This window comes from Gracilinanus agilis, chromosome 2, assembly GCF_016433145.1.
Source record: "Gracilinanus agilis isolate LMUSP501 chromosome 2, AgileGrace, whole genome shotgun sequence".
Taxonomy (NCBI): Eukaryota; Metazoa; Chordata; class Mammalia; order Didelphimorphia; family Didelphidae; genus Gracilinanus; species Gracilinanus agilis.
The window spans coordinates 609,154,746-609,174,864 of NC_058131.1; the positions used below are offsets into that span (position 1 = coordinate 609,154,746).

Genomic DNA, 20,119 nt, shown 5'->3' on the forward strand with positions numbered 1-20,119 from the left:
CATGAGCGAAACATTCAATAATATTGTAAAATACCTATTCCTTATTAGAAATAGCTAGCTGAGAGCTAATACTTCTCAAAAAATCATGCTGTTATGTATACAAATTCACTTAGTTTCTATCTGTGATGTTCTTAGTCTTTTGTGTTCCTTTAGATTAAGACAAGGACTTTTTTTCCAATACCAATACAACTTGAACTAATTACTCATGTATCAGATACCTTTCATTTTTAAGCCTGTTTATGATACAGCAGCCCTATGGGAAACCAAAACAAATCACTGACTTTAAAATACTGAAAGGCTTAAAAAAGAAAAAAAGAAATGTATTCTCTTTTCTTTTGGAAATAGAGTTAGACTAGTAAATAATCATTCCAGAACCATTATGTGTACATTATTGTTGCAATTGTGATAATAGAAAATTTTATTTATTTTTATGCCAGCTAATATTGTGAGAACATATTTAGTCGGTTTGGTTTTTTCAATCCTTGTTATGCTTGTCCTTGGAACATCTTTCGCGTATTCAAGGTTTGTAGTTGAAAAGTTTACTGTAAAAAAAAAATCAAAAACAAAAAAAAATGTATTGTTTTTACAGAATAAATTTATTGGAATGTGTATGGGAGTAAGATTTGAGGTTGTAAGCAACTGAGCTAGTGTCATTTGGCTTCATACATGTAATAATGTGAGGTATTAATGTAACTCAGTATTAAAGCAAAATATTGTTAACAAGAAGTTGACAATAGAACCAAGTGCAGGTGAGGTTTTTTGTACGTTTCTGGGTAATAAGGTTATTATTTTATTGAAAACATATTCAGACTAGCTTCGAAAATACTGAAAAAAATGGATGCATGACCTGCATGTATAAGATATTACCACAACAAATGCACTCTTAGTTTCATATATCCGTCACTACACATGTGCTTTGGCTCCTTATTTTCTTTTGGTTTTCTTATCCTACTACTGAAGAGGCTGGAGGGTGGGACTAGAGGGTGAGGAGGGTGGCTACGGAAAGAAGTAAGAGGAAGGAGAAATACCAATGGCAAATCAGGGACACCATAGTCGTGGTGGTGTCTAAGAGGTAGGATGTACTCATTAGCCAGACACTCAAATAGAATTTCTTGACACATTTTCTGGTCTAGATCCTTGTTCTCATTAATAAAAAGTTGAACCTTTTCATAGGCTCATATACACACACACTTAGCAGTACAGAACAGGAATGAGTTCATAGGAAGTAGGTAAGGAAGGTATTCCAGGTTTCTTTAAGAGCGCTTTATTGAATCTTACTTTTAATTAAGGTGCATTAAAAACTAAAATCCTTCAAAATTTCAGGAAAATGCCCACACTGAACTATAAATGTGGTACAGATAATTGTAATCAGAAGTTCAAACAAAGAAATTTTAAAAGAAACAAAAGGGAATACTATGGACTACAGACCATAGCTTGGCAGAAATATGGGAAATGTTTGCAATGAAAAACTTTAATAAGAGATTTTTTTTCACAAGATGGAGACCAAACATTTTACTTCAATTACAAATATACATTGAATTATAGTAGAAGAACTCATTACAAACAGAAATGTAGACACTTCATAAAGGGAAGAAATTTTAGCAGATCCTTCTTCTGGGGGTGAGTTTTCCAAACAAAAACAACATTAACAGAAGCACTGTAGTATCCTTACAATTGAGAATTTAAAGTTTAATTAGAAAGAATTAAGAGTTTAAAACAACATTTTCCAAAAGGAGATGGTTTACAATTCAGGGTGTGATTGGTATTAGAAAATACAAGGCTAATTGTTCAATTTTCCACCCCCCTCAAATCCATATTAGTTATGAAAAGGCTCTCTTTCAATCAGTGACAAGACCACTTTTGTTCCAACAGGTTTATTTTTATTCTTCGATGTAGTTCAATGTATGTTCAATTTCATAGTAGTAGTAATTGCTGACACTTCAATAATGACATTTGAACAAATAAAATAATGAGATAATATAATCACTGAGTAGTAGCAAACGTTAAAAGTTTATTCACAAATAATTTAGAAAACATTTTTAAATCTGTTTTTACACTTTTCTAGACAAATTAGTTTTCCCTTTTCAAAAAAAAGAACAAATCTGCAAATATTACAGTACGGTTTATACATACAGTGTAGAGCAATAAAATTGTGTGTACTTCAACATACACTTTGAAAGAGATCTTAGATCAGTATTCCAGTTATAACAAAAGCCAGTAACATAGCTACAAAAAAGCATGTGAGGTGATTTTTATTCCTCCTTCTCGTCTGTCTTTGTTTTCATGAAGAACTCTGGTTTGTAGACACATCGATAGGCCAGCAACTGAGGAAGAATTCCATAAACTAAGTTTAATATGAGGAAAAACATTTTAGCCTCCTCAGGGACTCTGTAGACATAAGGAGTTCTGGCATGAAGAGAAGCACCAATGTGGGAAAACTGAGCCTGTTACATAGAAAACAAAAATGGGTCAGCAGGAAGTTTGCTTTCAGATGCAGGCATAACAATGTAAAAATGGTTCAGCGTTACTGTATACATGTGCCCTTATAAACAGTCTTACTCTCAGACATCTCACTTTATAAAGATTCGTGTTCTTTAGAATTTCACTGAATTGGGGGTCATTCTTGATGTAACTGTCCAAATAAATCGTACCATCCTTGACATGGTTAGAGTGTGGCAGCTGTGTTTTTGAACCCATCCAATACTCTATGCTAAACTCTACTAATGGCTTAATTACTCCCCATATTAACATAAAATTCTTAATTAAATCACAAGTTTTGCTATGGTGTACATTCTGGAGAAACTAAGTAGGCACTTAATTGTCATTCACTGATTAAATTTTCAACAAAAATTCCAGGAAAAGGAAAGTTAAGTAAATGGAATTTTTTTTTTTTTTTGCTGCATAAATAGCTAATCAAAGATATAAGCAAAGAGATGCAGAGGAAGCCTTGTTTTATTTTGCCTACATCTGTTACCTATTCTTTCAAGCAACTCATTCATATTAATGAGCATATGTAGCAATTAACAATCTTATTATATTTACTTATTTATGTTTGCAGCGTACAGAATCTGAGAGCTTGTGTTGTACCCTAAGGTTGTCGAGGAAATAATTGAGAAAAACTAGCAGGGGGTTCTTCCCAGTTTGGTAGATACAAACACAGGCTATCTTTTCAGGTCAAAGTATACCATTTTGCCTATTAATCTGTTTTGCCAAACTAGCATGGATTATGGAAAAAGAAAAAGGAAGCGGGCCTGTCTTTGTTCTATTGCATACTTGCCACAATACATTTAAAATAAAAGGAAATGACTTGAACTTCCAAGATATCATTCATGAACATGATAAAAAACACATTAGAAAAATGTTTATTTTAATTAGGAAGTGAAATAAAAGAATAAGGAAAAAAATAAGATTGGATATTTTCTCAAAATATTTTGTTACACTTATTTGGTACTACTTCAATGTTTGCATTTTTGTAACCTGAGTGAAATTTAGCTTATAAAATTCATGAAGAAATTAAATAGAAACTTGTGACTTCAACGTAAGAGCAAGGTAGACACAAACAACACATTTTCAACATAAAGTTTGCCCTGATAAGGCCAAAAAGTAATAGAAAAATCACTTTTACTAATTTATACATAACTTATTCTATTAATCTAACAAATAATACAATATTAGCATCTGACTTTATCACTAAAACTATCTTTAGACCTCAATTTCTTTGTCTATAAAATGGAGGGGTTGGACTAGATGATCTTTCAAGTCCCTTGTAGCTCTAAAATTCTACAACTATGAAATGAAAAGGGAGAAACCTCTATTTATCAGCCAACAGGTTTCTTAGTTTGCATGTGACAAGTATTTTAAAGAAATAGATTTTTACTCCTGGGTTGGGAGGTTTTTGTTATTTTATGGAAGCAAAAGTAAATATATGATATCATGAGTAGTATATCCTACCATGAATCAATATTAGGTTACGATCAGAATTAGCATATAGTCAAAATAGTGACCCCCGATAATTTCAAGGGCACCAGGAAGTCTGCTGATCTCAAATATACCTCTCTGACTTGCCGGCCAATGCCTGAAATTTCACCATAAGAGCTTCATCAAAATCTTGGGATAAGCTGTTATGGTAAATATACCTCAATTTCCTAAAAAGCTAATGTTTCTGAGTGGGAGAGATAAAAAGGACACTAGAGTTTTAAGACTGGTGCCAGAGGGGTTGGTCTCTAAGTGTGAAAGATAAGTAAATGCTGGTGTTTCTGGTGCCACCAAACTAAAATATTTAAGTTTAGTTCTTTCCATCTTTGCAGACATTTTTCTCTCACAAAATAACCAGAGAATTTGGGGGGGAAATGACTAGACAGGTTTTCAAAGTATTGGAAATAAGAGGTAGCAGAGATTTCATGCAATAGTGTTAAAAGATGTAGGGAAGCCTATAGAAACATTCTCTAAGTTTTTCCCTGCACTACTCAAGAACAGTTAGTACCTCATTTTCACAAACACCAAATTCACAGCAACATACAAAACAATTCATGTGTTTAGATTAGATTGTAAGCCATCTGGGCAGGTACTATGTCTAATGTTCTGTACTGCGCCTAGCGCATTGTTGGTGCTCAATAAATGTTAAATAATGGCTTTGCAATTGTCAAAATACAAAACCATTCTAAGAAATATTTGGAATCTTTTTTATACCTAAATTGGTATGCTTTTTCTAATTTATTTGATAGACCAAAAAGCATGAATTACAAAGTTTCTAATCTAATCGTTAAACCATATCCATTTGTGCAGACTAGATAATTAACAAATTGTTAATGAATGGTAACTAACAGACAAAATCAGTGTGACCCTATCCCACAACATACTGGTGCCCATCAGCAAGGTCTCCAGCCTCATAGTTAAAGAAAGGAGTTCAGTCCCAGCCAAAATCTGTGAAGGGCTCCAGGAATGCATCAGCCACAGAGAAACTTTGGTCTCCAGGCTGGGGGGAGGAGGGGAGCGCTTTGGGAATATTCCCTAATCCAGAAAGGGACAGAGAACTCTGACACGCTTTAAGCCTCCAAAAGGCCCTGTTACAAATAAGGAATTGGGCAGACCCCCCACTATCCCTAATAGTTTCAGAAAGAGTTGAGTCCTGTCTAACTCTAAATCTTAAAGCAACAGGCTGTTATCTGGGAGGGGGGGTGGGGTTGGTCCTCTGGTTTGTTTTTTTTCTCTAATCTTTTAGTTATTATATAGTTTACCCTCTTTTGTTTTCCACTGGATAAAAGCATGGTGTGGAAGAAAAAAATGAATTAAGGTCTCAAAGCTCATATCTATATAACCAAACTTGCCTTCTTCCAATAAACAGCCTGGACTGACGTTCCTGAAAATCCACAGCTATTTCCAGAATGGAACAACAAGCTTGGCATAACAAGCTTTATACTCTACTTCAGTCTGTAGGTCTGTCCAAAAACCACAAGCAAAAGGGGAATATTAAAAATTTCGGTGATTATTCAGTTCATCAGATCAATACAGGGATGGAATCTCGAGAAATTTAAAATCCTGTTTATTTGCAATGAGCGGCAGATACTTCAATATACCCGAATAGATGTAGCTATTTCAGAGGCAGACACAGTATGTACTCAGTTAAAAATCCAACTCTTGATTATTAATGTTAAAGTGAGAGAACAAATGAACAACCACTACCAAAAAAAAACACAAATCTTGTTTTTTCTTCTTCTAACCTTTTGCCTATTTCCTCCCATTATGTCTGGTGAAAAAAAACAAAAAACTAAAATGACCACTATGCAAATGAAAAATTGGCCATAGTCCATCTCCCCTTCCTTTTTTAGAAAAAAAAAAAAAGAAATATAAAGCACACTACCCAAATTCTTACCTTCAAATAAGTTTCATAATTATAATGGCAATATCTTAGGTCAAATCAGTAGACAACCAGCCATCCAAAATAAAGTGATCATAATACTTTTTTTTTTTTAATAAATTAAACCACCTGAATAGTAAGGAAAAATTCAAAGGATTTTTATTTGGGAAGGAAGAGGAAAGAATTATGTGGAATACTTAGGTTCCTGGGCCTGCTTCTGCTTTGGTAGTAAGGTTGATTGGCCATAGGATTGGGAGAAAATTAATAAATAACACAACTAAAGTGATATGAAATACATGGGCAGATTAACCAGTCAACTGTAGGTCCCCCACTGAAGTCATTGTACTTCTCTTTTCTGCTTTAATTTCTAAACTAATTATGTGCATAGATTATTTTCATAGGCTATCGTGTTAATTGATATCATAGGAAGAATAAAGATTTTCAGTATTTCCAAACTGTATAACTAAAAATAAGTTAGTCTGGATTGTGGCCAAATGTGTTGACTGTTACTTAACAAATTTATTCAATTATCTAAGGGGGAAATCAACCAAATTTGGAGAAACTTTACTCCTAAAGTAAGGGATTCTCTAAAATTATTGCCATGGGTAATTTTTGTCTTGGTTTAATTTTGTTGGTTCAAGTTTTATTCAGTTTGTCACCGGTTGGCTTTTTTTTTTTCCTTAGCATTCACAATTATAGTACTTTCTTTTACTACTTGGATATCAGTTCCCTCTCCAACCCACATGTCCACCCTCTGGCTATTCTAAGTTCTAAAACACAGTTGTGCAAACTTTGGCCTAGTAACGGTTGCCCTCTGGCATCTTTCTCAGGCTTCCCTTAGCTCTAAATGTTACTGTTCTTTCCTAGGTCTGTGCTTCAGTTGCTGGGAGCTGGCTTGGTCATAGATAATGTCCCAGGGAAAAGAAGCGCTTAGAAATTTCAACAAACATTTATTAAGTACCTACTATGTGTAAGGCAGTATGCTAGGTGCTGAGAGAGCAAGAAATAAAAACCTTAAAGAGGATGATTCTAATTTCAATTTGAAAAGGTAACAATATACTGTACAGCCAGAGGACGCAACAGGCAAAGTTATATAAAAATAACTCAGATTTTAATATAAAAATAACCTGTGGCCTACTTCACTTTCATTCTTCGATGATGCCCCGTGGAAAAGGCCAAGTGGAGCTACTGTGTTAGAAAATGCTCCAGTTTTCCATTTCTTCAAGGACAAAATAGGTTCTGAATATTTGTATCCCACTAAAAACCATAGATTTATTTAAAGAATTGTCTTCTAAGTGACTAGTCTTGGAATCCCCAATTAAAAAGGGCTTGAAAGGGTAAATGTAAGAGAGTCCCACTGTCTCAGAGTTGAGAGGAACTGAAGAGACCTCAGCCACCCACAGGGGTGTCTAATGGCATCGAATAAGCTCTAATAAGGGGAACCACGAATCCCTCAAGGCAGCCAATTCCATTTTCTGAGGGGGCTTCTGAGGAGAAAGCCTGCATTTGTTTATGTGCAGCTTTTCCCACCGCTGGCTCGTCTGAGGTCACGTACAAGAAGCTTGTTTCTTCCGTTTCACAACAGGCCTCTGAATGCTTCAGGAGAGCCGCCAGGGCCCAAGTCAGGCCGCCATCACTGGAGTTCCCTCACCTTGTCCTTGTAGGGCAGAAACTCCGGATGCTGGTCAGGGTGGCCTGGACTACATATAATTTATACTATTACACATAGCATACACATGTCTATGAGCACCCACACATACGTGTACACACACTGGCTGCTCCCTCTCGAGTCCTTCAGTGCCTAAGACTGAGCCCAGGACCCTGGCTCTGTTCTCACCAGGCCAGAATGCAAACGTGCTCCTTGGACGCTGGGACGCCAGCCCCTCCCACACGCAGGCCGGTCATGCCAATGTTCCCGTGTGTGAGCACGCAGGGCACGGAGTGCGAGGAGCAGCCTCCTGGCCTCAGGTAGGCCCAGGGCGGCCCGGCTCCAACTTCCAGAGCTGGCCTCTGGGCTTAGGTGGGTCTGCCCTGTAGGTCCCCTTTCGCTTTGCCCCGGGCCGTCCTACCTGTCAAGGGCTTTCTGCGTTTGGACTCTGCCAACACCGTCCTCTGGAAATCTGATAAACATGCCCTCCGTGTCCTCACCCACGTCACTGACAAAATGAGGAATGGCACAAGGCCATGCACAGACCCCTGCGGCATTTCTGTAGTGCCGTGGAAAAGAGTAATGACTTAATATTTTAATAATATTTATCAATAAATTATTGATTTATAACATCATATTACTGGTGTTAATGATATAATAATATTAATGGTTGATACATTTTGCAATTTAGTTAACTATTGGTTATAGACATTCAATCAGTTTTGATGCCACCTAACTGGAGAGGTTCTATCAAATGTTTTCCTAAAATTTAGATAAATTATACATATACTAGCTATACTGTAAAAAAAAAAATGTTAAGTAATTGCAATTAGGCAGGCATCACCTGTTCCTAATAAAATCATATTGGCTCTTTGCAATCACCATCTTTTCTAAATCTTCATCAATTAACATTTGCTGACTTGTAACCGTGAGTCGCTTAACCATTATCTGCCTCAGTTTCCTCAATTGCAAAATGGGGATAATAATAGCATCTCCCTGGCAGGGTGGTTGTGAGGATCAAATGAGTCTATGGCACATAGTAGGTATTATGTATATGTGTGTTTATTTCCTTCCCTTCCCCCTTTTAATAACCCATCTGAGAATTTCTGCCAGAAATAAAAGTCAAGCTCATTGGTCTTAGTTTGTAGACTTAACTCACCTCCCCCCAGGAGCAGCAAATCCTTTTAATTTGGCACATGTGCCTTCCTCCAGAACTACATTATGCTTTCCGATCTCTGTGGTTTTTCAATAATCGATGACTGTGGCTCACAAAGAAAACATATCTTGTTAGTTCTTCAAGCCTTGAGAATGTAGTTCACCTGGGCGAGGTGATTTGAACTCATTAAAGGCAGCTTGTTGTTCTCTTACTATCGCCTTATTTGGTTCAGGGTATTGACTCTTTATTAGTCATTTCTGTTCTGTCCTTTCCAATCCAACAATAATTTTCTTTGGCAGAGAAAACAAGAACACTAAATTAGACGTGTTCTCTCTGTTGTCAATTGTCTATCTCCCATCCCCACCGACCACTGGACTATTGCTTCTTTGATTCTCTTTTCCTTTCCCTAGTTTAGCCAACAAAACTTCTTTCTATCTTTAGCTTTCCTTGCTAACCTTAGCCCAGTCTACATCTTAGTACCCTTCACACCATTCTTAAATGATAGCATTGTATATTCATTCTTTGTTACCTAACCTTGCTTTGATCTACTGGACATGGTTTTTTAAAAAATTAACACTGGTATATAATTAGCAAAATAAGATATTTTTTAAAAATTTAATTAAAAAAATTGGTTGGTGAGTCTCATATGTACCCACATATAAGTATCTTTAAAAAATACACAAAACACCTTTTCCTCTTTGTTGTTAGTTTCTCTTGTATATTCAGAATTTCATTTCTGAGAAATTCCCCTATCTATCTTGGGCTGACAACCCATAGAGAATTTTTGTTTATGGTGCCATGAGGTTTCTATCTATCTTTCAAACTCTGATCTTATAAAATCTAGAGCATGCCAGATTATTCCCACATTTCATTTCTTTCTCTATCTGGAGGTCTAAAATGGAATGGCCATTCTTCACAAGGTTCTTATCATTTCTACCCCAGTAACTAGTTCAGTTGGTGAGAAGTAAATCCTAACCAGAATGTCCCCTTTTGGGATTACTCTTGCCACAATTAGAAGGATAAAATTATCAGTAAAACAGAAAATGAGGAGCTGTTCTGATTTTAGCTGTAAGACAGCTCCAGTCAGTTCCAGATAGCTTATCTCCCAACATGCCTGTAATCTTTTTCCCAAACCCTTCATCTATTTTCCCTTTTTGTCCAAGTAGTCTGTAGTTATGACTCAATGAAAATCTTACTTCCATTGTACCTCCACTAATATTCAGTTAAATGTCCTCTACTAGCCCCCACCCCAATCTTTAATTCCTAGATTTCTTTAATACATCACTAGTATCCAATGATATTCTCCACCCCGCCCTCCCAAAAAATTTTTTTCACCTGATTTCTTCTTTTTAACTAGGTTTATCTTTCCACTGCTATATTATAATTAAGTTCAATGATACCTAAAAGGTCAAATTTGCCATTTAAGTTAAGATTTCTATTGCATTTTACTTGTTATCCACTTTTAATACACTTGTGCATATAAATATCTGAGAGTATAGATTTGTTTACTAGTTCATTCTTGAGTTTTGTCTCCTGTGAAATAGGTGAATCTATTGCTATGCTTCTATTGAGAGGTATATATAGATATGAAGATATGTAGCTTTCTCTCTCTCTTTTTCCAGTTTAAACCTTTTTTTGCTTCAAACTGATTTGCAAGATGGCAGACACATGTTCTTTCCCAGTCTTTGTAAACTGTACTTCATCCTTGAACAATACCTTTTAATTATATTTTTAAGTCATAAATCCCAGATATTAATTTTATTTTTTAAATTATTTTTAACTATTTAAATCTCGGGGGTTTTTTTATTTTTCCAACTCCAGAATAATACAGGATAAGTGGAGGTAAAGCATAATGAAGGAAACCAGTGGAATGTATGATCCTTTTTATATGGTGATATTAGTGATCTACCAAATCTAACTTATTTCTGGATGATGGATGACAGTAGATCAGATAAAGCTAGTTGCTGGCTAAAAATTAACTGTTCTTAAATAAGCAGGTTTACTAACTACATAATTCATACTTTCTTTTATGAAATTTACACTTATTTGGCTCTTTTACTTTTAATAGTGTTTGTTCAGTCTCCCTAGTTTAGTGTTTAGATAAATGAACAAGTCAATGAAATAAGCCAAATTCCCATTAGATTGAAAAAAAAGTTCTCATACATAATTCAAAAGAATGAGATTTTTACTGCTTCTTGTCTATGGTAAAATGCTCCATGTAGTTTTTTTATTACTCTAAAAATCCAATTAGTACCACAGTCAAGAAAATTTCAGTGGCAGTGGGACTACCACATTTGGACATCATAGTCTCCCCCCTCAATGTTCCATATTAAGATGGAAATATGGTACAAAAGAAACTGAAAATGGTAAGAGAAGCTGAAAAAACAAATATAAGCACACGTAGTCCATGGAAATACAAGGATAGTCCATGCTGGAGACAAAACAATTATGAAGGCATGCAGAGACTTCTCCAAATATCAAAGAGAAGAAAGGACACCATGGCTTGGAAAATATCTTGGATCTTATTATTGCTATAAAAAAAAAGGTGAACAATAAAATTTGATAACCAGAGGCCTGCCCATTACTGCCAACTGGTATGCCTCCTTTCCCATCTCTATAAAATGTTCATCTATGCCCACGTCAAGGTCATCCCTTATAAGAAAACAGGTAAGACTCATAACAATATTCTAAAGCCAAACGCATCTTTTACACCGACAACTGACTTAAGTGTGTAGAGAGTACGAGATTATACAGCACTTGCTATGTGTTAACACCTCGCTGACTTGAAAGCTCTCTTCTACCCAAGGGCATGTCAGATTCATCCAAGAATCCCGAAAGGTATAACAGATGACTATCTGGAGAACTCTGCCTCTCTAAATCAAAGACGTCTGGCCAAGGTCTTGGAGGATAAGGTCCCCATCAATGGCGAGGCCCACTAGAGCAGTGATGGTGAACCTATGGCACACGTGCCAGAAGGGGCTGCTCCCCTCCCCTCCCTCTCTATGCCACACTTGAGGACATTTCTCACATGCCCCGCCCATCTACCCAGCAGCCAATGGAAGTGTTCCTCCCCCCAATCTGGGGTAAGGGAGGGTTCGCATGCCCTATGAGGGTGCCAATTGGGCACACGGTCTCTAAAAGGTTCTCCATCACTGCTCTAGGTGCTTTGGCTTGTGATTAACATTGTACTGATCACACAAAGTCCTAGAATATTACGAGACACATAATCATCCCAAAGAGTTTTACAGAGGAAAACCAAGTGGAGAAAGAATGCCTGCGATGGAGAGTGTGGTCTAGACAGTTCCTACTTGTGGTTCATCAACGTGTCCATGTAAGGCAGACACAGGGAAAGGAGCCAGAACAGAACCCAGAGCTCAATAGGAGGAACAGAGCAGGCAGGACTGACTCGGGGGGGAAATGACATCAGTAGTGGACAGAAATGTGGTGGGCTTGACTAGGCTGAGACATTTTACCAAGGAAGAACTGTGCAGACACAAAGGGCATGAGACACATCTGATCAGAAAGGGAGGTGGGCAGGCCACACAGCAAGACTAAAAGCAAAACCAAAAATGCAGAATGTGGAGGCAAGAAACAAACTACAGAATAACAAAAGCATATTCTTCTTTCTAAAGATTCAAAAACATATTTATCCTCATAATTTCTTAAATTAGCATATTGCATACATATTACTTCTACAACATTGTACAAAAGCAGTTTATATTGCATAGGCACTGGCACCCTCAATTTATAGATGAGGAACTAAGACACAATTTGTGCATTATACTCGGAGTCACAGAATATCTAGAAAGGACAAACATAGAATCCAGATTAGTCATTTTTCAGCTTACAGCTCTTTTTGAAAAAAATTTTAAATAGCAACTTGAATTTCAGAAGGAAATCGGTTCACCAGGGCCTCTACTGTTTGACATCTGCTATCATCATTCACCACTTCAAATAGATTTTATATCAAATTATATGCCACAGTTTTGATCTGATTCTGTAACACTGAGCAATCTCACAGTATACCCAATCTGATTGTCTAGCATGGCCCCTTAGTCAAAGAAGGCATTGAATAAATGTTTGTCAGAGCTGCTATTGAACTGATTTTTTGACATACCATAGCAATCCTATGGAAGCTAAAATAAATAAGAGGCTATAAAGCTGTTTGAAAGCATTCAACAAATATATTAATAATGTCCCTAACCAATCAAGTCTCGGACCATTTTACTAAATTGCTGGGGGGAGGGGGGCAGAGGGGCAAGAAAAGACAATTATAAACACTGATGTAGCAGCAAGCTGCTAATGAAATATGATTCAAGGCACTAAGAAAGTACTCCTGTTAAAACAGTGACTTGTTTGATGCTGGAAAATTCCATAATTAACAATTCCCTCTATTGTCCTTGGTTAAAATTCAAATACCTCCAAAGGAGGCAACACATAAGGCATTTTATACTAAATAAGAATGCATTGATTTGATCCTTAATGAAAACTGGTTTTGATGAGGAAAGAAGAGCTCTTGAGTGAGGAGAAATAGAGCCTTCCTGTTTTTCTGGAAGCTCACTCTACTGGTAAGTTTGCCTCTAATTTATTAAGAATCTTATAGAGCTACCTGAAAGACTAAGTTTAGGTGACTTTTGAGGGTCAAAAAGTCCAGTTGTGTCAACATCTTTTGAACCCAGGTCTTCTCTTCACTATGCCATGAAATTTCTCTTTGGATATTTAATACTTGAAAATAAATTAAGGGGGCCATTAGGTAACTTAGTGGATAGAAAGTCAGTCAGACCTGGATTTAAATCTGGTATCATTTACTTCCTAGCTATGTGACCCTGGGCAAGTCACTTAACCCTGATTGCCAAACCCTGGCTGATACTATTTTGATTCCTTTTGTTTTGTTTGAATTGATACTAAAACTGAAGGTGAAGTAAGGGGTTAGAAAAAATAGAAAAAGAAAATAAAGAACCTTTCAAAGCTTACTTTAAGTTAAAAAGCATGGGGTTATTTTAAATGTTTTGAAGTTCTGTCTAGTAATTTTCATAACTAATCATTTTTAAAATGTATAAATATCCAGGAATGGAATGGATGTACCAGGTGGAATAGTGAATTCCCCAACACCAAGTATATACCCAGTGACTTCCAGTCAGCACCCTCCTAAAAGGAATTCTCTGGCATTGAGTAGGAGGCTGGAATACATGATCTATAAGATCTCTTCCATTCGAGGATGCTATGATGTGCCCAAAAGAATACTGTTTCTACTTATTTTTTTACCATTGCTCACTCTGTTATATGATGATGTCATTTGTTACAAAATCATCCATTATTATCCTCTTTGACAAATCTTTGCTCTAACACTTATGGCCAAAAACTGATTCTTAGAGGGTTTTTTTTTTGGGTTTGTTTGGCTTTATTTTTTTAATAGTTCTGTATTTTTAGACACACTAGAACAAAGGCATAGGGTGGAGTTAGAGAGAGGAAGTTTGGTGAAAGAAAAGTGTTTGGTTTTTTTTGTTACATATCTATTTACAAAAATAGTTGTACTTTTGTAGCTCTAAGAAGAAATCATAGAAGGGGTGAAGCTTCAATTAGTAAAATGTTCCCAGTATTCAAATCATGGTTGCTCAGAAACATCTCTCCTGGGGATTCATCCCAAACTTGCTTGCTTAGATGTTTTTAACCCTCAAGCAGTCCGAAAAAAAAACAAAAAACCCAACAGTCTCCTTTGGTTATTTTGGAAGGCTTCTGGTAACTATGGGTATAGTTGTAAATTACCATTTCAGCCGGAAATACAATTTATTCAATTCATCTAGTTGGAAATTACCATGTCAATTAGAAATACAATTGATTGGGGTGGCTGGGTGGCTCAGTGGATTGAGAGCCAGGCCTAGAGACAGGAGGTCTTGGGTTCAAATATGACCTCGGACATTTTCATTTGGATCATATAGTGGCTTATTAAAAAGTACCATAAAATAATAACAGTTCTGGGTAAAAAAATTGGATTCAGCTTGGCCAAAATTCACCATAAAGACTTACAAAGTTAGGTAGCATGCTGTTACCTTTTCACAAATATAGGCACAAATGGTTTAATCTTTTATGACTTAATTTTTGATTAACTTAATGCTGAGAACCAGGACAGTGTCACCTTGACTCTCCTAAGGTAAACCTCTATTAAATCGAGCAGCAAGAATGCTGACGTGATAGAGCCATTCAAAGCTTCATTAATCCTTTTAACATTTGTGACTCATGTTTTAATTTGTACAATCAAAGCATGGCTTAGATATTTCAAATTTTGCTTGCTATTCTAAAATATACTTTTTTGATTCAATAACCCCGCAAATTCTAGGCTACCTATTTCTACCATCACTGTTACTATGTTATTGTTAACTAAGTTCATATAAACTTTTCCCAATTCTCATGCTTGCTTGAGCAAAAAGAAAAATTAAAGAACAAAACTGACATGTAAATCAGTTATGTACTGGTGGAAAAGGCCCAGTTTTGTTTTGCTATTTATGAACCATTCTTAAATTTTAATCATTCATATGCTAATATGTCTATTTATTGTAAAGAGCAGAAAGATCAATTTGTTTAACATAAGGGCTGCTGGTTCTGTTTTGCCCACAGGTGGAAGGAGTTCTCTATAAATGGACTTTGTATCCTGTGTTATGCAGTTATGTAGCCAAGAACCAAAAAATTATGACAATGTGGAAAAAAATATAAGTAATCTAGCCCTAAGGGGCTGGGTGAAAATGATCACCCATTTCAATGGCACACCTTCCACAATACCTAGAGGCCTAAAATCATTCCTTCTCCACAACTTGGGCCACTCTGGGAAGTCCCTAATGGAAGTCTAATGACAGTACATCCTTACCTAGGAGGGGAAAATCCTCCCATATATCCCTTTGCATTTAAATGGAAAAGAATGAGAACAACAATCTGACCCACACCTTATCTAAGGCTTTAAGGCTGGGGGAGAATTTCCAAAAAAAATCAGATTTCTAAGCCCTTTCCTGTGGGCACAGGGATTAGGGACTGAGACATTCTTTTCTGGTGGAAAGAAAAAAAAGGTCTTTTTTAGCAATAGGCAAGAAAGCACCAACTTTATGTTGTCATTTTTATCCATTCGACTCTAAGGGCTAGATCATTAGGAAGTGATTTCATGAAGTGAATATTGTTAATACCTGAGCTAGTCCTCCGGCATGAATGAGGGCTATGTCGGGCATCCATGAACATCCAGGAACCATAAGGCCGTAGAGTGCAATCACAAAGAATGGAACCGAATAAAACATATATGCCAGCATCTGTATTAAAACATGAACATGGCTATATGATCACTCTCCAAGCGGTAGCTGGAAACACTGCCCTTGTCATCTGGTGAGATTAATACCTGATCTATCTTGATTTTTAAAAATACAGAATTCATCTCTTTATAGTTTTATGTTTCTGCTGTAATACAACATTTTACTACTTTTGAATTGAAAATGTCATCAATATCTGCCCCGAGTTTTATTAAGTACATCACCTGAAGTTTGGGATAAGCAGCAGGATCTTTTATGTAGGGTTCTTGAAACTGTATATAGAGTCGGCAGAGCTCAGCAGGACAATCCAAGGCAATCTAAAGGCAGAAATGATTTTATTATTAAAGACATAATTCTGCCCCACTATTCACAGTACTGCTGATTAAGCTAAATTTATTGGGTTTAGGTTACAAACTACTCGGCCTTCATAAGAATTTGGAACGCACTGATGCTCAATAGCAAGGAATGAAAAAAGAAAATTTTCTATAAAGATACATTTGAATTTGTTCTAAGGAGAAAATAATTATGTTAGTGGCTGAGTGGGAAATTAAAGGGCATTTAGCTTGTAGGTGTATTTCTAAAATACTACCAAGCCAAAATATACATTGCAAAAAAGGAACCTTTATTAACCTTCTACTGTGTGCAGAGACCACAGTTTGAACTCAGTTTTTCTGATTCCCCGAGCAAGAGCAATCAATCAACAAACATTTATTAAGCTCTTACTATGTGCCAAGCACTGGGGCTACAAAAAAGAGGCAAAGAACAGTTCACATCCTCTAGGAGCTTACAATCCAATTGGGGAAGCACCTACAGGCTGAATGGAAAATACAGAGAAGGCACTAGAATTAAGAGGAGTTGGGAACGGTTTTCCACAGGATGTGGGATTTTAGTTGGGACTTAAAAGAAGTTAAGGAGATCAATAGTGAAAGCAGAAGAGAGAGAGCATTCCTGGCATGGGGACCATCCAGAGAAAATGACTGGAGCTGAGAGATGGAGGGTCTTGTTTGTGGAACAGCTAAGAGGCCAGTGTCACTGGATCCCATTTCTTATAAGAAAAACTGCCCTTCTCATCTCCTCTTATCTTACTGCCCCTTTTTTTTCAATAATTAAAAAGATTGCCTTTTTCCACTCTATGGGCTCAGAGAACTTGAGCTCTTTGGGGGCTGAAGTAAGGGAATATTTTGAGAGTAAAATCTATATCCATTTCAATCTTTGAGTTTTAAAAAAACAGAGCTGGTCCAGCCACAGCTGAGGCAAGCAGGACAGGTCCAAGGCAATTTATATTTAGGATCCTCCCAAGGCCCATTTTCCTACTTTTTTTTACCTACTCTCTAGAACAAATTCAGACATCCAATTTCCTAGGGCTTTGCTCTCAGCTAATTTGGTCTAGGAAGGTGGCAGATAAAGTTCCAAGATCTTATCTCTATCCGAGAATATTTGTATTTCAGTAGAGGATTATTTAAATGTTCAAGATTCAAAGGAATTGCTGACTCAGCTTCAGCTATCTCCAGCTGCCCCAAGGCCAGCCATCTATCTCCATGGCCAATGGCCAACTCCATCTCGTACATCAACACTGCTGTCAATAAACTCTTGAGCTTTGTAACTTTGAGCTGTTTGTCCATGAGGTTCCAAAGACAGCAGAAATTTCCCAAGTTCAGAGTACTGAAAAGAATCTAGTTACAAGGCCTGGCTTTCACAGATTGGTTTACATGCCCAGGTATTGACTTCACCAAAATGGCCCCAGTGGTAAGTCCAGGAGGAGAAACTTACTAAAACCTCCAATGATCCTGACATCTTACCATAACAAATGATGAGTCTAAAATAATTAGCTCTCAGTTTTCCATCTATAAGGCTAAGCCTGATTAGATGGATGGGAATCATGCAGTCTTTGGCCACCTAAAAGAAAGCATGAACGTTATGGAAGCTGTGGAGCACTTCAGATCCCAGGATGGCAAAACCAGCAAAAAAATCACCACAGCTGACTATAGACAACTCTCATAAAAGTTCTTTGGTTTTTTTTTTTTCTTTTCTTAATCACCAAACCATTCCTTCTGTAGTTAGGGGGGAAAACCCATCTCCCTTCTCCTCTACCCCCCATAGTCTGCTCTCATACCCTGAAATCATTTGTGTTCTTCCTGGCTGCAATTCATACTCTTTGAGTTTCCTTCCTTAACAGAGGTCTGGCTAGACTGCACAATAAAGTTCATCAGTAGCAAATCAAAAACTAGAAAGAATTAATTTCTTAATATGGGATAAATCAGGAATCTGGCTTAGGTGGTAGGCTTGCCTGGGTCCCTTCAAACCATCCCCTCTTCTTTATTCAACTTATCCCCAGAGGTAAGTGCCCCACAACCCTTCCCAGAATAATATCTTTCAGTAAGTGGTGGGCCTCAAAAAAAGTCCCAGGGTTCCTAGAAGAGGTATATTTTTTTATAATATGTAGAAGATTATGGTGAAGATGTTTTTTATCTTGATGTACAAATGTTAAAATTTGTGGTTAGTGTCTTATTGAGATCTTTCATGCTTACCAAGCCTCTAAATATGCAAAATCCTGTTGCAAAGATGATATACATAACGAAGATTAAATCTAAGGGTCTTTTTAGCAATCCTTTCTTCTGGGCTTCTTGAACAACCTAAAATACAGCATGTAATTAAAAGACAGGCTTCAAAGAAGAGAACAAAGTCTGCTATACTGCCATTGTTGAAAGGTCCTCAAAAAAGATTTTGTAAACTCCGTAAGCTACTAACTAGCTATGAACTTGAATAAGTAACAGAATCCTTTTTGTTGTTGTTGTAATTAGACTGAAAGGTTCCTTCTAGCTTAAAAACATCACAGTTGTCAACATATCTACCACTCAGCTTTTGCACAGTAATTCTTGATAGATATCCATGTATGTGGACACATACATATATATGCATGTCTGCTTGTCTGTTTGTGAATGCATGTATATGTGTATGTCTATATCGTATTGTTAATCCTGTACAAACTCTATTGTTATAATCACATTTTAAGAATTTCCCATAGCTAAATCTTTTACAAAATTTTTTAATTAATTTATATGCTGTAGCTTAGTTTTTCTTAAATAGACCTGATATCAAAAGTAGAAATTAAAGGGAAGACTTTTAGAAGAAGAGTGTAACTTATTTTGTGGTAGAGACCAAAGGAGGATACCAGACAAGTCAATCTTGATCACTTTTACTTGAGATAAATGTTCAATTTCTACTAGCTCTTTTGATCCAGAACTCGTGTCTGTAGCAGTCCAGGCTACCTTGACCATTCTGCTTTGCGAGTTGCTTGTACATTTAAAGCTCTCAATTTTCTCCATGACAACAACTCGGAACTGTATTCATGCTGGGAAGATCCCATTTTGTCCAATTATGGAGAAAAGGATATGACCCTACTGAATCGGACCGTTCCCAGCCCTCCTCTATGCAGGGGAAAGATACTGAATCCTGGATGTTCCCACATCTATGTCTGAGGCGGATCCTCATCAATGCAGATAAAAGGCTGTATTGTGTTTCAGCCCATTCAGATAACCTTTAATGCATTATAGAACACGTACAATATAACTGCCTCAATTAATGTAATTATTACGCCAAAGAGTACCTTAAGCTCAAGAGACCCTTAATGAGAATTTGATTGCTGCGTATGCCTTGAGGCAGCAGAGGTCTGGGAACCTAGGCAAACACTAGCCTAAAGAAAGGACAAGGGCAAAAGAATTTAGCCAGACATTGGGTGAATAAGTGAAGATACAGAACTTTCATACCTTAGCAAGCCAAAACATCCCCTGCTTTATTAAATGCAGAAAGATTATGAATATTAAGAACAAATGCAATCACATTTGCATGGTTCATCAAAGCCTTTGTCCAAGTCAAAATGAGCCAAATAAATCAGATGTAGTCTGAAAGTCTCAGTCATCTTGTCAATCTCATAAACCCAAAATCATACGGTTCTTGGTCCCATGAAGATGAGACCCCTGAATTAAGAGTGAGGTGTTTAGGAGCAGCTGGGCTGCACAGTGGATGGAGAGACTGGAGGACCTGGGTTCAAATCTGGCCTTTGCCACTTCCTAGCTGTGAGACCCTGGGCTAGTCATTTAACCCCATTTGCATAGCCCTTGCTGCTTTTCTGTCTTAGAATTGATAGTAAGACAGAAGGAAAGGATTTT

At 36.8% G+C, this 20,119-nt stretch overlaps 1 protein-coding gene across 3 annotated transcripts in view; it reads right to left on the bottom strand.

Moving 5' to 3' along the window:
• Positions 1–1,004: 1,004 nt before the first annotated feature.
• TM6SF1 (transmembrane 6 superfamily member 1) overlaps positions 1,005–20,119 on the bottom strand; it is a 38,844-nt gene continuing 19,729 nt past the window's right edge. For 2 of the 3 annotated variants that reach the window (XM_044665478.1, XM_044665479.1), the window contains exons 7-10: positions 18,479–18,583; positions 16,175–16,267; positions 15,834–15,953; positions 1,005–2,444 (exon numbers count right to left, since the gene is read on the bottom strand). In XM_044665478.1, the coding sequence (XP_044521413.1) occupies positions 2,253–2,444; positions 15,834–15,953; positions 16,175–16,267; positions 18,479–18,583 (510 nt within the window). In that variant the 3' untranslated portion in view covers positions 1,005–2,252. The remainder of the gene's footprint in view (positions 2,445–15,833; positions 15,954–16,174; positions 16,268–18,478; positions 18,584–20,119) is intronic. The other variant, XM_044665480.1, reaches the window with a different exon arrangement.